The 18,585-nt window shown below is 36.2% G+C and overlaps 1 protein-coding gene across 7 annotated transcripts in view; it reads left to right on the top strand.

Moving 5' to 3' along the window:
* INPP4B (inositol polyphosphate-4-phosphatase type II B) overlaps positions 1-18,585 on the top strand; it is an 822,310-nt gene that overhangs the window by 685,928 nt on the left and 117,797 nt on the right. For all 7 annotated transcript variants that reach the window (XM_059378706.1, XM_059378698.1, XM_059378688.1 and 4 more), the window contains 2 exons: positions 5,373-5,550; positions 16,990-17,193. In XM_059378706.1, coding sequence (XP_059234689.1) covers positions 5,373-5,550; positions 16,990-17,193 — 382 coding nt within the window. The remainder of the gene's footprint in view (positions 1-5,372; positions 5,551-16,989; positions 17,194-18,585) is intronic.

Raw genomic sequence — 18,585 nt, 5'->3', positions numbered from 1 at the left:
AATTAAAAATTAAAAAAAAAAGATAAACATTAAGCTTCGATCATATAACTAATGTAATTACATAAGTGAAATCCATACAAGGTAAGCAAAACAAATACTGCTTTCCTCTTAGTTCTTTTATCTAAGTATACTTCAGCAAAAAACAGGAAGGATGCATGGGGGAAAACAGAGAAGTATGTTTTTACCTTCTACAATTTCTTGAAGCACGTTGTTAAACCCTGTGAAGCCAAAAGGGTATATTCAAGTGCACTAAGGTGTAAATTTTCATTTATTATCCACATAGTTTTCTTCTCAGTTAGAATTGAGAGAATGTCTATCCCTCCCTCAGGATTCAAGAGATCGTTTTTTCACAAGTAGTGCTTGAGTTGGGAAAAAATAAGTGGAAATAGTCCTTAGGTTTTTCTCTGGAGATTAAGTTCTGCCTCAGAAGCAGAGGCACCATTATTCTTTATCATCTTTTCTATATTCCTTAACCCTAATCCTCTTCTGCCTGTGCCCCCTCCCTGATCTTTTCCTTCACTTTTTCCCTCCTTGTCTCTTCCTCATTTCTAATCTATGTTCTTTCATGACTCTAGTTACCAACATAATGGCTTGGTTGAGCAAATGGGTTAAGGGTGGAGGTGGTGGTGGCATGGGGGAGGAAAGGTGCAGATAAGTGGCAGAGCAAGTCCCAGGATCTGGGTGTGGGCAGTGAGCTAAGGGAGAATTGCTTTATTTTGCTCTCCTCACCTGCCCCCTGCCTCCTTCAACCCTAAGTGTAAGTCAAGGATTTCGGGTCTTAGAGTAAGAAATGGAAATGGAAAGATCAGTTTGTGAGGTAGAAGATGATGGCTTGCACCAGGCTTGTTGCAGTGAGGGTGGAAATAAATGGTTGAAATCTGCTTACGTTTTGAAAGAACAGAAAGAATTTTCTAGGGGGAGATAATGGGTAAAGGTAAAAGAGGAAGAAAAGAGAAATATGCCACATCAAACAGACTTGCCATTAACTGAGATGGGAACATGTATATAAGGAGCTGTTGTTGAGGACGTGGGGCAGATACAGACCTCAGTTTGGGACATGATAAATGGGAGCTGTGAGGAGGAGAGCTTTTGTTTTTAATTAGAGTTCTGGGAAGAGGTCTAGGCTAGAGAAGTGGATTTGGGAATCATCACAACTGAAGTATTTAAACCAGAAGATTAAATGGAATTACTTAAGAAGGGCATGGAGACTAACAAAAGGAAGTGACCCCAAGGAGTGAGCTTTGGAGGGGGCCAACACTAGAGGATGAGAAGATAAGGAGGACCAGCAAAAAGCAAATGAGGTGGAATAAACACAGAAAAACATACAGCCATTGGTTTAGTTGTATTTTGGCTAGCAATTAGAGTCTATGAATATGAATGTTATTTCATATTCTTTACAACTTCAGAATATGACATCCCTGGTAACAACATGTACATGCCCCTGTGAGTTACGAGTGTGTATGTGATATGCATATTTTCTAATTAAACTGATATATAATTAAATAGATATATATTTAAGTATGTATATGTACAGATAGATAGATATACACGTATATATATATATACACAGACTTTAATTCACTGCTTCATCAATAGAAAAATAGAAAAATAGTATGAAATTAATTTTGATTTTCATTGCCCAAGATTTGCTATATTTACATCTTATAAAATATTTTTTGTCCAAGCAAATACTTTGTCTTTCTTCTGGTTTTGTCTGATTGATACTTAGTTCAAGTGTTTGGATTCAGTTTAAATTTCAGACCACTATAAAATAGAGTTTAGCTATATTATTTTTATCTCAATAATTAAATTATACTCATAACTTTCTATTTAAAAAGCTATAACTGTTAAAATATATGACATGTTTAAAGTGTAAGGCACTGAATAGGTAAAGGAAATTTATGCACACTTAAAATTATTTTGTGGGTGGTGATATTTTTTTTTCCATACCATACTATTTCATCCTGGACATCAACATTGGCTTTTACTGTGGAGAATGAATCTTTCTACCTCACTAGGTAAGATGCTCATCATTAAATAACCTAATGGGGAGAACCAAAGCCTGCTAGGTTATTTAGCTCAATGGAGACTGACTTAGGAGCAGGGGGCAGGAGTTCTGGGAGCATCCCACGATGGAGACTGGGGAAGGAGAGGAAGAGGAAGGGACTATGCTGGGAGGGAAAAGAAGAAAGGATGATGAAAATAGTGAGGGGAGGCAGCGCTGGTAAAGAGAGGGAAGCAAAGCAACATGAGCTAGATATAAAGACGGAGTACAAAGCTAGCCTTGTAAAGGGTATCATGGAAATGAGAATAACTAAGGAACAAGGAACTTGAAACTTAGAACGAGAAAAAGGACCTTTATCAGAGGCATGACGTAGCAAGACCAAGGGTTTAGAGGGGATTCACAAACAAAGCAAGGGCAGCAAGTGTCTCTAAATGTGCTCAGCTGTGCCTCTGCATCATCTGCATTTCCTGAGCTCCTTATTATAGTGCTACAGTCCACTGAAGCAGAATCTTTCAGTGTTGCCAGGAAATCTGCATTTTTCAAACAAACACCCAGGCCCTCTCCTCATCCACAAGTGAATGGTATGCCTGCTAAAATTTGAGGACCACTGAACTATTAATTAGAACACGTAGAAATAAAGAACATGTAAGAAATAAATCTTGAAAATGTGTGTAGTAGACTCGAATGGAGTGGAGAGGCTAAAGAAATGTGCAGAGTAAGAAATATGTAGGAAAAAATAATGAAAATAAGCATACCTGGGTGGCTCAGTCTGTTGAGCATCTGACTTTTGGCTCCTATCAGGTCATGATCTCAGGGTCCTAGGATGGGGGGGATCAAGTCTCTTGTGGGGCTCCATGCTCCAGTCTGCTTGGAATTCTTTCTTCCTCCCTCTCCCTCCCCCCTGCCCCTCCTCCCCTGCTCTCATGCCTTGAGATGTGCTCTCTCTCAAATAAATAAAATCTTTAAACATAATAATGATGATGGAAGTAGGTAAAATTCAGGAATAAAGTAACAATGAACTTCCAGGAAGTATGAGATGAGTAGAGAAGGAAAGCAATGGTGCCAGGAGTCCAAAGAATGCATGGGGTTGAATTATGAGAGGGCACGCATGACATCCTCAAAGAGGACTGTTATGGGACGAGAAAGCTAGAAGACCACACATGGCCTCCAGAACTCTGCTTTCCAAGAGCTAAGCTGTGGGAGGCCTGTAGGTTCCCAGAAGTTGACAGCAGAAAGCAAATTATGACAGGAAGAGCAGAATAGTGGAAAGGGACCACCAAGCAGCTACTACACGTTCTTTCTCTGTCGAGTCTAGAGTCTTTCTCTGCCGTTAGAGGTGCTGGGTATCAAACATCATCCCCACCCCCACGACCCACTAATATCTTTAGATAATCTCTTTCTTTGCAAAAATAACACGGAGTTGTTTGCTTTCTTGATCCACTGTGGTGGATTGAACCTTGTATCTGGTCTGAGTACAGATGAGTAAGGGGTACATCAAAGGTGGTGATTTTTGTTAGAGGCCTTCGCACACTCCCGAGATCAGATGAACCAGAAAAAGGTATAGGTGATTGGCAGGGATGACTATCTTCTTTCTCTTCCTCACCACTGTTCTTCATTCATTTGCTTTAATTTGCATTGAAATACATACAGTAGGGGCACCTGGGTGGCTCAGTGGGTTGAGCATCTGCCTTCGGCTCAGGTCATGATCTCCGGGTCCTGGATCGAGCCCCACATGGGCCTCTCTGCTCGGCAGAGAGCCTGCTTCCCCCTCTCTCTCTGCCTGCCTCTCTGCCTACTTGTGATCTCTCTCTGTCAAATAAATAAAATATTAAAAAAAGAGAGAAATACATACAATAAGTAGTTATGGTGTGTTTTATTTTTTCAGCTCCCACTTCTGAAATGTAGAAGTCTGTAAGGACAGAATTAAGAGCAAATTCTCAGTGTCACACACTGCTGAAGTGTTTCTTAGCCTTCACAAACCTGTATCCCTCATCAGCTTGTTGTCCTATCTTCTGAATAGTCCAAGCGACAAAGGATTTTTCTTTCAATCACTGCAATAAATAAATATATAAATAAAACAATAGGAACAGTCATTTTAGGTTTACAAAAAGGAGTGTTGTCTTACCTAGGAAACTGATACCTTCCCATCAAAGTCATTAGTGTGAATGGAAGGGGAGGAAGAGTGCTCCCTACTTGTTAATTTTTCTTATTGGATTCTAATATTTCTCAATAAGAAATGGAATTATGGGAATGTTAATAGTTTAACTGGTAAGTAGAGAAAATACTCTATAAGTACTCATCACAGAGTGCAGGATATATGAAAAATGCTTTGACAGTGGATGCAAAGGGATGTAGGCAAGCGCTATGCCAGGCCAGCCCAGGGTACTTCTCTCTTCTTTCACTTTGGCTAGTGTTTTGCTGTTTTATTCCTTCCCCTGCCGAAATGCTTCCTGTGTCTTTCCTTATCCAAAGATTCCTTCATTCCATGGAATCCTTACCCCTGTAGTATGCTTGATCAGTTCTTAGATGAGGATTATAAAAGTCAGTAATTCTTTATTTAGTAATCACTTTTAGATTTTTCTTTACAAGTGAAATGAGAAACCACTAGGAACAAATTGGGTAATGATAAAATAGCCTAGTGAAATTTTTATGCTATCAATATTCTTGTTCTAGCCAATAAAATTCTCCTTATGCCCATTAATATAATTTGGCATTAATATATTTTCCTGGCATTAATATATTTTCTCCCCATTTCCCAGCTATTAAAATTTACTCACTCTGCCATGTCTATCCTGGGGGAAAATATAGGTAGTACTTACTGAATGCTTGCTCTGTGTTAGGCACTTTTGTAGGCATTTCACATGAATTCTGACCAAGCTTACCCACCTCTTAGAATTCTTGTATATCTATTCATAATTTCCTGTGGAGGAAACTGAAGCCTGCCTAAGGTCACAGTGCTAGTAGGTAGCAGAGTCAGGATTTACATTCAAATTAGCCTGAATATAAAAGCTCATACTTTCACTCCATATTAATGTGACTTCAAATTTATTAGTAATGAACAATAATTTGTTTTGAATACTAATTCCCGACATATGTAATTATGAAGAATCTTCCTTGTAGTTGAGCAAAACTTGATTTATTTCACTTTTAAAATCTTTGAAAAACAATCTTGGTCTTAAAAAATATCTTGGTCATTTTGCTTAAAAAAACTCTTAGGACATCATGAAAACCTCTTAGAATAGTTCTTATCTGTTCAAAAGGAAATCATGCTATTTGGAGTTCAGTTTCTCATTTGCCATCTGGTACTAAGGGCTGCAATTGCTTTCTGCTTTTTTTGTGTAACTTGCCTTTATCTTTGTTGTTCCAGTACTGGATACCAGTTTATTTACTATTCGCCTGAAAACACAGCCAAAGCAAAAGAAGTTCTCAGCAACATCAATCAGCTCCAACCTCTGATAGCAACCCATGCAGACCTACTGCTTAATTCTGCAAGCCAGCATTCTCCAGACAGCTTGAAGAATTCTTTAAAGATGCTTTCAGAAAAAGTAAGATCCAAATCACTGCTAACAGTGGGGAAAGTGAAATACCCAAATCCCCATGGGTGTTGCTTTCTGCATACATTGCCTTTCGTAGCATCTGGAAATGTTAAATAGACCAGGTTAAAATGTAAGCTTCAAAGAATTGCCACAGGATCCAAATGAATAGGCCTCATTCTCTTCTCAAATCTTACGAAGCATTAATTTTTTTTTAAGTAGGAAATGAAACCTATTATTGGCTGAGGTATATTTCCTCTTTTTCTTGACATCTTTCATTCTCTTTGGTTCATGGTCTTATTAAATGAGTTAAATTAGATTTTGAAAATTACTTTATTTTCCTCTGGTGACCAACTAATTTTTATGCATATGAGGCTCTATGTTTGAATAGGAGTGTCACTTCATTTGAAAGCACAACTTTGATGTGGATTCTTATCAGTAGCGTGGGGTGATTCCTCTGCCTTGGTTTGCTTTCTACAACATTATCTACTGGGAGAAGGTTTTTAAAATTTCCAAAAATATTAGCTATTGTTGGAAATGTAATGGGACCTAAGCCTTAATTTTTTCAAGGATGACTTGCACCTGTACATGCAAAGAGGTAAGATAGTCTGGCATGGGTAAATACTGAACATCAACTTCCATATCTAATTAAGGCAGCTGAACGATTTAGAGAGATCCAAAATGGAAAAGAGAAATTGCAGCTTGATTTTAAATACAAAACCAGGTGTCCTGGAGTCCAATTCCAATATACTTATCCTTAACCTTCGCATTCTGAGGACATCTTGCAGTTTATTATGAGACAGTTCCAATAAATATGACCTTAAAGAAACTGAGCAAAAAAAAAAAAAGGTATCATTTAAGAATAAATAACTATAGTTTGTCATGTCTCTAAAGAACAGATTCATAAAAACTTGGGTATTATATATGTATATATTTTTGATCCATATATGTTAATTTATAATATTAATACCTGGCACTTATTGAACATTTTAAAGTATACATTACCATATATTTTTCTTATAGAAAAAAATAATATATATTTTCATTAAAAATTAGCAAATATCTATTCAACAAGGTCCACTGAATTGTCTCATAAATTAAAAAGCTAAGTCTTCTAGTTCAAAATGCTGCATTCTTTCCATGATTTAACAGGTACTTCCATCATGAAAAGGAAAGAAAAAAATTGACCCACATTTCACAGATACCCTACTTAACCAAATATTGTGCTTTATGGCTTACATTGTTTCATTTAATCTTAAAATTTAATTTTCAAATTGTGGGTACATATTATCTCCTTCTCACACAGGACAATGATTGAAGCTCAGAGTCATTAAAAAAAGATGTGTGAAATCATGGAGCTAGAGTCAAACCTGGGGTTCAAACAAAACCAGGGTTCAAACCCAGGTCTGGTTGACTCTAGAATGGAAAATCTTTCTGGTATCCTCTGTGTAATATATGTGCTTTGACATTTCCTTTTTAAAAGTATTTTAACATCTTTTTGTTAGACATACTCTTCAGTAATACTTCAGTATCCTAATAGTCAATAAATAGGTCATGGCTAGAAAAAAGTGGGGAAAAGAGGAGAGTGTTGTATATAGTAAAATAACATAATCTCAGTTTCGTGATTGCTTTTTTGGACTTGTAGATGATATGAGGTTGTTCTGGGTTCACCTAAGTAGAAAATCTTAGCAAAAAGGACATAACTGCAGTGATTACAGAGCAATATTTATATTCTTCCTGTGCATTGGGCAGGGGTTTGTCATTTCATAGACCATTTATTTACAACTTTCTGCAATGATTGGGGTGGGGCATGGGACAGGGTGTGTATTTTTCCTGTAATTCAGCCTTGCTCCAACTTTCTCCTCTCTGTTTTTCTACTAAGTAGACACACTTCATCTACTCATAAATCTGTCAGACCTTGAAATCAGGGGGAATTTTTTTAGGTTGAGTTTGCAAGCCATGCATTATTTTAAGAACTCATGCCTGGAATTTCAAAGAATTATTGAAGTTAACAGAGTTTTGCATAATCTATCAAGATGGCTAATAATTTATGGTTTAAAAGAACCTATGATCCATGAACTTAGCATAAAATGTAAATATTCTTAGTGGCATCTTAAATCTTATTATAATTTAATATTAGAAAGATATAGCTTAAAATATTTTCCATTTTTTGTTATTGTTTTAAGATTTTATTTCTAAGTAATCTCTGCGGGGCTCAAACTTAACCATCACAAGATCAAGAGTTGCGTGCTCTACTGACTGAGTCAGCCAGGCGCCCCTAAGACATTTTGTGTTTGAGATCAGGGTCTTTCACACTGTGGGTTAGAGCATAAAAATCCTTTTTTTGTTGAGAAGCCTCTTGTTTCTTTTAGAGTCTGAACTGTCATGTTTACAAAATAAGTACTTGGTTGTTTTCTTTGGAATTCATTCATGTGGCATATTCAATACATAAAAAGGATTATCTATGGTCATACTGATCAAGGAAACTCCATAGTCAAATATGGGAAAGTTCTCTGTACTAGGCTGGGGAGGTTGGGGAAGGCTAAGGGCAGCCCATGGGTAGTGTAGAGGAGGGATTCAATTTTTTTTTTTTTAAAGATTTTATTTATTTATTTGACAGACAGAGATCACAAGTAGGCAGAGAGGCGGGCAGAGAGAGAGAGGAGGAAGCAGGCTCTCTGCTGAGCAGAGAGCCCGATGCGGGACTCGATCCCAGGACCCTGAGATCATGACCTTAGCCGAAGGCAGCGGCTTAACCCACTGAGCCACCCAGGCGCCCCAAGGGATTCAATTATTTTGTAATGAGATGGCATCTCTCCTCTTAGGTAACATGTTGCCTCTGGAGATGATAGCAAAGAACACGTTATCAGATCAATATATGAACAGAGTCTGGGGTGGAAAGCAAAGGATAACAGAGACAATTGCATATTCAGAGAATCTCAGAGCAGCAATATTTGTAGATCTAAAGTCAATTCATGTCATCTCTGCTGTTACTGATAACCAAGCCATAAGACTAAGGCTCCCCAGCAAAATTCCATCCCTCTGAACAACTACTGGTGGAAACAAACAAACAAACGAAAACAAACAAACAAAACAAAACAAACAAACAAAATATAATTTATGAAAAATAAAAATATTTACTGAGTTCGTATTAATTATCAGGTGCGGTTTCTGACACTAGGTGTGCAAAATGGAATAAGACACAGGTCTGTTCCTTGTCTTCCCAAGAGATTCAAGGTTCTTGATGATAATGGTTATTTATGATTCTAATGATGATGACAATAATAGCTAGCATTACACTTTAATAACTGTAAGTGAGGTATTATAACTTTCCACAAGTCCACAAAGTGGACACTATTATTTTCAACATTTAATCTTTTTAATCCTATGAAGTAAGTATTGTTTATATCTTTATTTTATACAGTAAGGGGAAACTGAGGTACAGAAATATATATATGCACCCAAAATCACACCTTGTGAGTCTAGCTCCAGATACTGTGAGCTTAACTGCTATACAGTATAGTGAAATGTTCCATGAGTTCCATGATGGACACTTGCATATGCAGTGAAGGAAACAAGTAAGGTTGTGGATGTGGGAGTGGGGAAGACAAAACTGAAAATCCATGAGAATAAAAATGTTTTATAATTTTTTCATGTCCTGATGAGCACAAACTCAATTAAATTGTTCTAATTTAGTATATCTTCTGATAAATGACTGGGTTTGTTTATTGCATATTAATCCATGAAAACAATAAAGAAATTATTTAATCTTTTAGAGTCATAACAAAAGACAGGCTCTAAGCTTATATGAATAGCTTGAACAGAGAAGACAAAGGATAGGCCTTTTAACATAAGACCTGAAAGTTTAATAATAGGATGTGATAAAAATTCATTTTCCTTTCTGCTAGACTGAAAGTATGTAGTACTATGGAAAAGAAAAGGGAGAAAAAAGTAATGTGATGAAATTCAAACTGAAAAACTAAGGACCTAAGTATAGACCAATGTATGGGTATTTATCTCTAATAGCTTAGATATATATGTGACATTAGCGCTTTTTTCATAATTTTTTTATTTTTCCTTTTTCTCATTTTATTTTATTTTATTTTATTTATTTTTCAGTGTTCTAAAGTTCATTGTTTATGCACCACACCCAGTTCTCCATGAAATACATGCCCTCCATAATACCCACCACTAGGCTCACCCAACCCTCCACCCTCCTCCCCTCCAAAACCCTCAGTTTGTTTCTCAGAGTCCACAGTCTCTTATGGTTTGTCTCCCCTTCCGATTTCCCCCATCTCACTTCTCCTCTCCATCTCCTAGTGTCCTCCATGTTATTCCTTATGCCCCACAAGTAAGTGAAACCATGTGACCTTAGCTTTAAAGCTCATCACATTCTTTATTTCACAGAGATTGATAAATCCTGTTTAGAAAATCATTATTATTATTGCTCACTAAAAACAGTATCAAGCACTTAATTATGTTTGGTATTGGACTAGAAGCTATATGAATAGAAATGGCCCTTAACTTTTACCATCTAAAATTTTAAAAAGTGGGTTGTGTCACATTATGATAATTGCTAAATGGTAACAATAACAAGATTTTATTACAATATTAGAGGCTAAGCTCACATTATATTTAACAAAATCTCACAACTTCTGATTTCTAGTATCCTTTAACCTTAACATGATATGCTGAAACACCCTACTGTATTCAAAACAAAGAAAACAAAACATTTTATTCTAACATTTAAATCAGGGTTTTCTTAAGAAATATGCTGGGTTTTTTTGGTTTTTGTTTTGTTTTGTTTTTTTAATGACAATGCCAGGAAGCTGGTATACTAAGAAGTTGAAGATACACATAGTATATTGATTTTGTTGATCACTTAGGTACTGAGAAGGAATTCTTAGTTTTGTTTACTTCAAATACTCCTAGATCTATCTCAGTACCAAACCAAACAGAAGAACTTAATGAGTAGAGGTTCTTTTGTTTGTTTTATTTAGAGTTGGTGAAAGTATATATAAAGGAATATAAAAATAAATAAATGAAATGAAATTTTGTGAAAGTATTTCTATTTCTTCTTCTTATATTCCTCTTTAAATGGTAAACATTTAATTGGTGAAATAAGCATATACAAAGCAAAAATGAAGCAGGAAAATATGACCCATAACCAGAAGAAAGATCGAGCAACCAAAAGAGACCCCAAATGACAGAAATAATGAAATTAGCGGATAAGGACCTTACAACAGCAATTATAAATATGGTCCATATATTTAGGGAAGCTGAGAAGTACATAAACAGTGAGGAAAAAATGGAAATCTAAAAAAGAATAACATAGAAATGAGAGAATTGTGAAATATAATGTCTAAAAACTATATAGTAGGTGGGCTTAGCAGATTGGTCACTTGAGAAGAATAATTAGTGAACTTGCAAACATAGTATTAGAAACCATTTAAATATAGATATATAGAAATATAGAATAGATATAGAAATATAGAAACAATTTAAGTATAGAGATAAAAAGACATAAAAACATAAATAGAACAAAAATGACTTACAGAACAATACCAAGAAGTCTCGTATGCATGGAACTGGAGTGCTGGAAGAAGCAGAGAGGAAAACAGAAAAATATTTGCTGAAGTGGTGATGAAAATCTTCAAAATTCAATGAAACAGTGAAACTATAGCTCCAACAAGCTCAATGTACTCCAAGCAGAATAAACATGAAAAATGAAGGTACATCACCATTAAATTATTGAGAAACAAAGATAAACTGAAAATTGAGAAAAAGAAAAAGAGATATGAAAAGAATTACTCACAGGCTTCTTATTAGATACTATGTAAGCCAGAAGACAATTCAGTAATATCTTCAAAGTAGTCACACACACACACACACACACACACACACACACACACACATTCTATATCAAAAGAAGATTATCTTTCAGAAATAAAGAGGAAATAAAGACCATTGTAGACAAATAAAAACAGAGATTTCATAGAAAACTTTCACTACTACAAATTTTAAAGTAGTCTTCAGGCAGAAGGAAGTGATAACATGTAAAAAACAGATCTACACAAAAGAATAAGGAGTGCCAGAAATGGTAAATATCTGGACAGTTATAAAAAATTTCAAACTTTAATTTACTTAAACATATTTACTCTTTAAAATAAAAGTAATACCCAAGGGTGCTGGGTGGCTCAATCAGTTATACGTCCAACTCTTGATTTCAGCTCAGGTCATTATCTTAGGGTCCTGAGATTGAGCCCTGTGAGGGCTCCAAGCTCAGCATGGAATCTGTTTGAGATTCTCTCTCTCTCTCCCCCTCTCTCTGCCCCTCCTCCCCACTCAGGTTCTCCCTCTCTCTCTCAAAAAAAAAGAAAAAAAAATTAGAAAAAATAAATGAAAGTAATACCCAATGTATTATGTAGCTTGTAACTTATTAGTGTAAGTATACATATAGTGGAATGGAATAGAAAATCTAGAAATACATCCACACATATATATTTCAATAACTTCAGACAAAATTGCAAAGAATATTCACTGGGAAAATGACATTTTTTAACATAAAACTCAGAAACAATTGGAAATCCTTAGGCAAAAACAAAAAAACAAACAAAAACAAAAACACAAAAAAACCTTTCCTTATCTTTACCTCACACATCTATAAAAATTAATTTAAAATGGATCATAGATCTTAATATACAAGCTAAGAGAAAGAAGCAAACAAACAAATGTCTAGATGACAACATAGGAGAAAATTTCTGTTATCTTGGGTTAGGCAAATATTTCTTAGGACACAAGAAGTAGGAACCAAAAGAAGAAAATAAATGATACATAAGACATCATCAAAATCAAAAACATCCATTAAAGTTTCCAGGAGACACTAGTCAGAAGACACTACTAAAAAAATGAAAAGGCAAGTCATTCAAACGCAATTTGAAAAGATAGAATACATTTATTAAAAACACTGGAGGGGCACCTGGGGGCTCAGTGGGTTTAGCCTCTGCCTTCAGCTCAAGTCATGGTTGCAGCGTCCTGAGATTGAGCCCTGCATTGGGCTCAAACACCTGAGATCAGGTTGTGACTTCTAATCTTGAGAGACTTTCAGATTCAAATAGGTGTCAATGCTGGTGGTGGGTAGAGATGGGTTTTTGAGACTGGGGCATAAAGATAGTTGAAGATATCGGGAAATGAGTTTTATCACCAATAGAAAAAAAAAAATGCTTTCAAGGTAGTTGTTTAAGCTTCTTTAGGATCCACTTACTATATTTTAAAGGAGCCTGGAATGAGGAGTCAAGAAAGAAAACTGAAAAGATCATTCAAGAAAGAGGAGCATGGAGCATAAATAGAAGAGTGCACTTCACAGTTTACAATGAATTACCACATGGGTTTCACAAATAGGCATTGTAATTTTGTGCAAACTAGGGAAAAGTGATTATGTGATTTAGCCAAGGTCAAGTGAATAATTCCTATGATCTGCCCAGATGTCAAGTAACTCTACTGAAGGTTCAATGTTCTTTTCTTTGGGGAATGTTGAACATATATTAATGTACTAATTCCAGTGTATAAGCACTATTGCCCTGTGAAATAATTAAGGCTTATCAAACTGGAAGTGCCTAGATGGCTCAGTTGTTGAGCAACTGACTCTTGGTTTTGGCTCGACTCATGACCTCACTGGTCCTGGGATCAAACAGTGTAGGGCTTCCCCACTCACTGGGGAGTCTGCTTGAGAGATTCTTTCCTTCTGTCCCATCCCCTCAATTAAATGAATAAGTCTCTAAAAAATGAAAATAACCAGACTTATTGTGTTGATAATTTTGCAGTATATCTAATGTTGAATCCTTATACTGTACACATGAAACTGATAATACCTTATGTCAATTATACCTCAATAATAAAAAAGAAATCAAATGGTATCAGAGAGGGACCGATGTAGCTGATGGAAACAGATGAAGCTAACTGGGTGCAGAACAATAGGGAGTGGTAGAGTCTGGAAAAAAAATAAACAGGATTCCTTTTTGCAATATACATGGCTACTAAAATAATAATCAACCGTTTATGTCATGGGCTACTTCTGTATTGCAGGTGCGATGAGGCATCACTGAATTTTTTCAGTTGAAAAAGAAGATTCTAAATAAATTGATACTTTGTGTAATTTGTTGAGATCACTAGTTAAAAGGGGTGGTTTTAAATAAACATATTCTTAGCTATTCCTCTGCCATTGATATTTAGGAACCTAGGAAATTCACCCCCAGGAGAGGTAATTTTACTGGTATTATACTTGCAAATAATTCTGTATGTTACTTTGAAGAACACTTGTATAAAAATATGAATTGGAAAAATGTCAGTAAGGCAAGAAAACATTTCATTTTTAAGATAACATTTCTCTCTTTTAATATCAACCAAAATGATCTACCTTAGGTTCAGAGATTATGCTTTTTTTTTACTATATTAAGCTATTTTAAAAAATTGTTTTTCCTACCCTTAGGATAACATTTAGACAGCCCTTTTTCTTTCCTTTAATGCAGTGTGAGCTGAGTCAGAAAAGGAAAACATTTTCAATACTTTGAGCCAATGGGCAACTCAGAGACACAGTCACATCTTTCTTAGGATTTAAACTTCCCTAATATCATCTCAGTTGCAAGAACAGCAATGTTCAGATGTATGGGAATCGAGTGATTACATTAATCTCTTCAAGCTAATTTATTTTGACTGCAAAACATCAGGGTCTACATTGGTCTACATTTACTAAGTACTGCTGGTCAAGAAAATTTGTACATCGTATGGTTATAGCAATGGAATATTTAGCTATTTTCTAAAAAAGTACAATTCTGTGCAAAGAATCTTGGTGATTCAGAAAGTTTCCAAAGAGTCAAATCAATTTTTCAATGTAGACACAAAGTGTTTCTCTAAGATTTTTTGCGTTCATTCAGCTACCCTCAAGAAAATTCTGGTTTGTAAAACTGCAAGAATGTGGTGTATTATCTTTGATGTCTTTGGTGATAAATCAACCCAAATGAGATTTGAATAAGTGAAGTGGAATCTCTGTGCATGCATGCAATGGGAAGAAAATGATGACAATTATAAGAACTGTAGATTTCATTGGGTGTGAATAGATATTCAGCTCCATAGTAATTAGATGACTGTTATGGAGACTGGAGCTGTAGTAGCAGGAATTCAAAGAAGGCAGGCTGTTTCGCTCTAAAAATAAATCAAAAGAATTTATTGAAACTATCAATAAAGAAATAGTTTAGTTAAGCTGAATGGAAGTAAATTTGCATTTTAAAATATTTAAATTCACATTGATGGATCCATCCATGGTGTATAAAAATTATGTAAATAACATGTTTCCCCATTTTGCTTTAACTATACTGCCTTGTCTGAGTACTGTCTAGCTAAATTTTTCATCAGTATTTTTTTGGTAACTTTCCTTCTCATTTTAACACTTCATTGTGATCATCAATTAACACTTCTCTTTGTGCCTTTTTGGTATAAGCTGCCTTTTTCTTTTGTTTTCCTAATTTATTACCAAAATATTTTTCAACCTTTTATTCTTGTATATTCTTTTCTTAAATATCTCTTGTCTGCTTACCTTCAGAGTACTCTCAGTATGACCAATAGATTAAAAGAGTATTTAAAAGCATCCAGTAAAGTTTAACAGTGAAGACAGTTACATTGGCAATTGCAGACACGATTAATTTTAAGAGTGGATAGATATCCAAAGCAATCAGGAGGCTAGGGTTTAGAAAGAACGGGAGGACAGAAGCATGCAGGTGATGGTGGTGGGTAGGTGGTGTGGAGTAACGAGAAAAGCTACTGAATTTGTTAGAAAACTCGGGCTCTATGCCATTTGTATTACCAGTAAGCAGTTTGTTCCCGGACAGGGCACCACTCTTGCTTCCTAGTTTCCTTCTCTGGTTAATGAAGAGGTCTGACTTTAAGGTCTCTTCCAGCTCTGGAACTTCGTGATCTATTGCAAAGGCTTAACTGTGTAGATAAAACACAGTCTTATTAAGAAGTTGTTTTGCATGGGGTTTAGCTGGTTTTCTTGAATTGCTGACACTCACAACAGGAGTTTTTTAGGGATAATTTAGTAACCATTACTTAGACGTGGCACTGTTGACTGCACATTGAGAATGCCTCAATAAAGGATTACCTTGAGTTAGAGCAGTGGTGAGGTCAACATTACATCTAAGTTTCTCATTAAATGGTGATGGTATCAACTAGTATTCAAAATTATGCTTGTAATTTTCAAAATAATGCTTTGAGTTAAAGGGCTCCTTCCTAACAGATTACCAGGTGTGAATGTGTTAGTAATATGAGTCAGTGCTTGAGTTACTTCTCTACGCTTTAACTAAGTAAATTATTAGACCACGTGCACGTCAAGCATAGTACAATATAGAAAATCAATTATGACCTCCTCCAGTAGAGTAGGGTGAAGCTATTAAACATTTCATCAGAAAATTGCAAAGTACTACTGTCAAGTTCTTTATTGTTGGGAAGCCGTCATTTCTATAGTACTTACTAAGTATTTACCACCAGCTTGTAAAAATCTGCCATGGCAAGTTTCACAGCAGCCTCATTCACACTGAGCATTACTAGAAACATTTGGTGGAGGAAGACAGTTTAGGGAGTGATAATAAGGAAAAAAAAAACAAATATTTTCATGAGAATATTGCCTGTGCTATCTCTACTGGTTTGTTTAAATTAATTTATTTATTTTCAGCATAACAGTATTCATTATTTTTTCACCACACCCAGTGCTCCATGCACTCCGTGCCCTCTATAATACCCACCACCTCGTACCCAACCTCCACCCCCCCGCCACTTCAAACCCCTCAGATTGTTTTTCAGAGTCCATAGTCTCTCATGATTCACCTCCCCATCCAATTTACCCCAACTCCCTTCTCCTCTCTAACTCCCCATGTCCTCCATGCTATTTGTTATGCTCCACAAATAAGTGACCCATGATGCTAAGAAGCAAAAAAGTTTTCTGTGTCTATTTTCAGATGTATCATCCTTTCTTTAGCCTTCCTATCTGCTTAAAATACAGAATATACACAGTCTCACCACATTTTCTTTTAAGGTGCATTTGGAATTACTTGAAAAGTGTAGCAGGTAGATGGTGTTCAAATGATTATCTCTAGTGAAATTCATCTTCAAAGACAGAATTTGGAACTAAAAGAGAGGGGGCTGAGGAGACAGCTGCTGTTTATAGTGCCCACGGAACCAAAGCATTAGCTTTCAGAACAGGAGGCCTCAAGGCCTTGGCAGCATCCCAAAACTCAACTATTTTCATTGATTGGTATGAATCATTTTCTCTCTCTGTTGCCTGTACTTTTTCCACCAGGCATACCACATATGTGCCAACAAATCTGCTGTTGACCTTTTCATGGCTCTGTGCTGGGATGCCTACCACGGTGTTTCTAATCCTTGTCAATTTCTTTCCAGACAGAGCTTTTTGTACATGCCTTCAAGGATCAGCTGGTCAGAAGTGCTCTTTTGGCCCTCTACACTGCCAGACCAGGAGGTGTCCTTAAGAAACCACCGTCTCCTAAGAACAGCACAGAGGAGAGCTGTCCCCAGGACCCACCCGCGCCGATGAGAAGGCAGGACTCCATACCACACCATTCAGACTATGATGAGGAAGAGTGGGTAAGTGTCATGCACATTGTTTGCCTCCTCAGGTTTAGGCCTGAAAACTAGAGCAAGAAAGATGAGCATCTCTGCTTTTCATCAAAACAAGTTGGAGGGCGCCTGGGTGGCTCAGTGGGTTAAGCCGCTGCCTTCGGCTCAGGTCATGATCTCAGGGTCCTGGGATCGAGTCCCACATCGGGCTCTCTGCTCAGCAGGGAGCCTGTTTCCCTCTCTCTCTCTCTGCCTGCCTCTCCATCTACTTGTGATTTCTCTCTGTCAAATAAATAAATAAAATCCAAGTTGGAAAGGAGTCATAATACAGATTGTGGATAAGTAGGCCACATTTTTTTCCTTGGTGGCAAATTATGAATGCAAGTTTTATTCCTGATCACATTCATTTAGCATAAAAATTTATATATATATATATATATATATATAACCTAAATGTCATAAAAGCAAAGATGCCATAATTATACGATTCTATAGCACTTTTCTGTACTTATTGCCAAGGTAATACAAACCATTAAAATGGTGTTTTTTTTAAGGAAAAGAGTAATAAATTACTCAAAATCCACTACTTGTTGCAAATATTTTCTTGTTGCAATCCAATGTTTCAGTCTAGACATCCTTCAAGAAGTATGAGCATTTAAATGTCAGTGGACGTAGAGATCTCTTAAATCCTTCCTGTTCTTGATTCTATTATTTAAAGGAAGATATTGCTCCAGGTTCTTTAAAATTGGCTAAAGGATGGTTACATAAAAGCCTCTGAAAATAGCTAGTAAAAGCAAAAATACAAGAACAAAAACAAAAACAAAAAAAACAAAACAAAAAAACCAGCACACACACACACACACACACACACACACACACATAAGCCAGCGTGGTAATAAGAACTCTAGTGGGACAGAATAAGAGAAACATGAAGGTCCTGGGCAAAGGGGAACAGTGTTATTCCTGAATAAACACATATTGATTATCCAGGAAATCCCCAAAGTACGCACACCTCACACCCAGAGAGGAAGCTGTTTGCTGTATCTTGAGTTTAACCAAGAAAATAGTATTCCAGCCATATAGATGGTAAATAGTTAATGATTACTTTTCCTGCCACCCTAGGATTTAAGAGCATTCAGGGAGTAAATTATTTGAAAGGCCCGGCTCTCTCAAAAAAATTGCTGTCTGAAGGACTATGAAGTGATGCCTGCTCTTTCTTTTGATAAAATTTCTATCACAGGAAAGACAGAGCTGGGTTCCAAGAGGTAAATGCTGAATAAGTATTTGTTGCTGCCGGTTAAGATTGCGTTTCTCCCACTGAAGCATTTTCAAAAGAGCAAATCTAATATTTCTCCTTTTTACCTTCACCTTCTTCTTCAATTTATTCACAGCTCCAAGGCGTATGTACCTCTTAACCTC

The sequence above is a fragment of the Mustela nigripes genome, chromosome 1 (genome assembly GCF_022355385.1).
Source record: "Mustela nigripes isolate SB6536 chromosome 1, MUSNIG.SB6536, whole genome shotgun sequence".
NCBI lineage: Eukaryota > Metazoa > Chordata > Mammalia > Carnivora > Mustelidae > Mustela > Mustela nigripes.
Note: the sequence above shows the minus strand (reverse complement) of the source record. Positions and strands in the feature narration are given on the sequence as shown.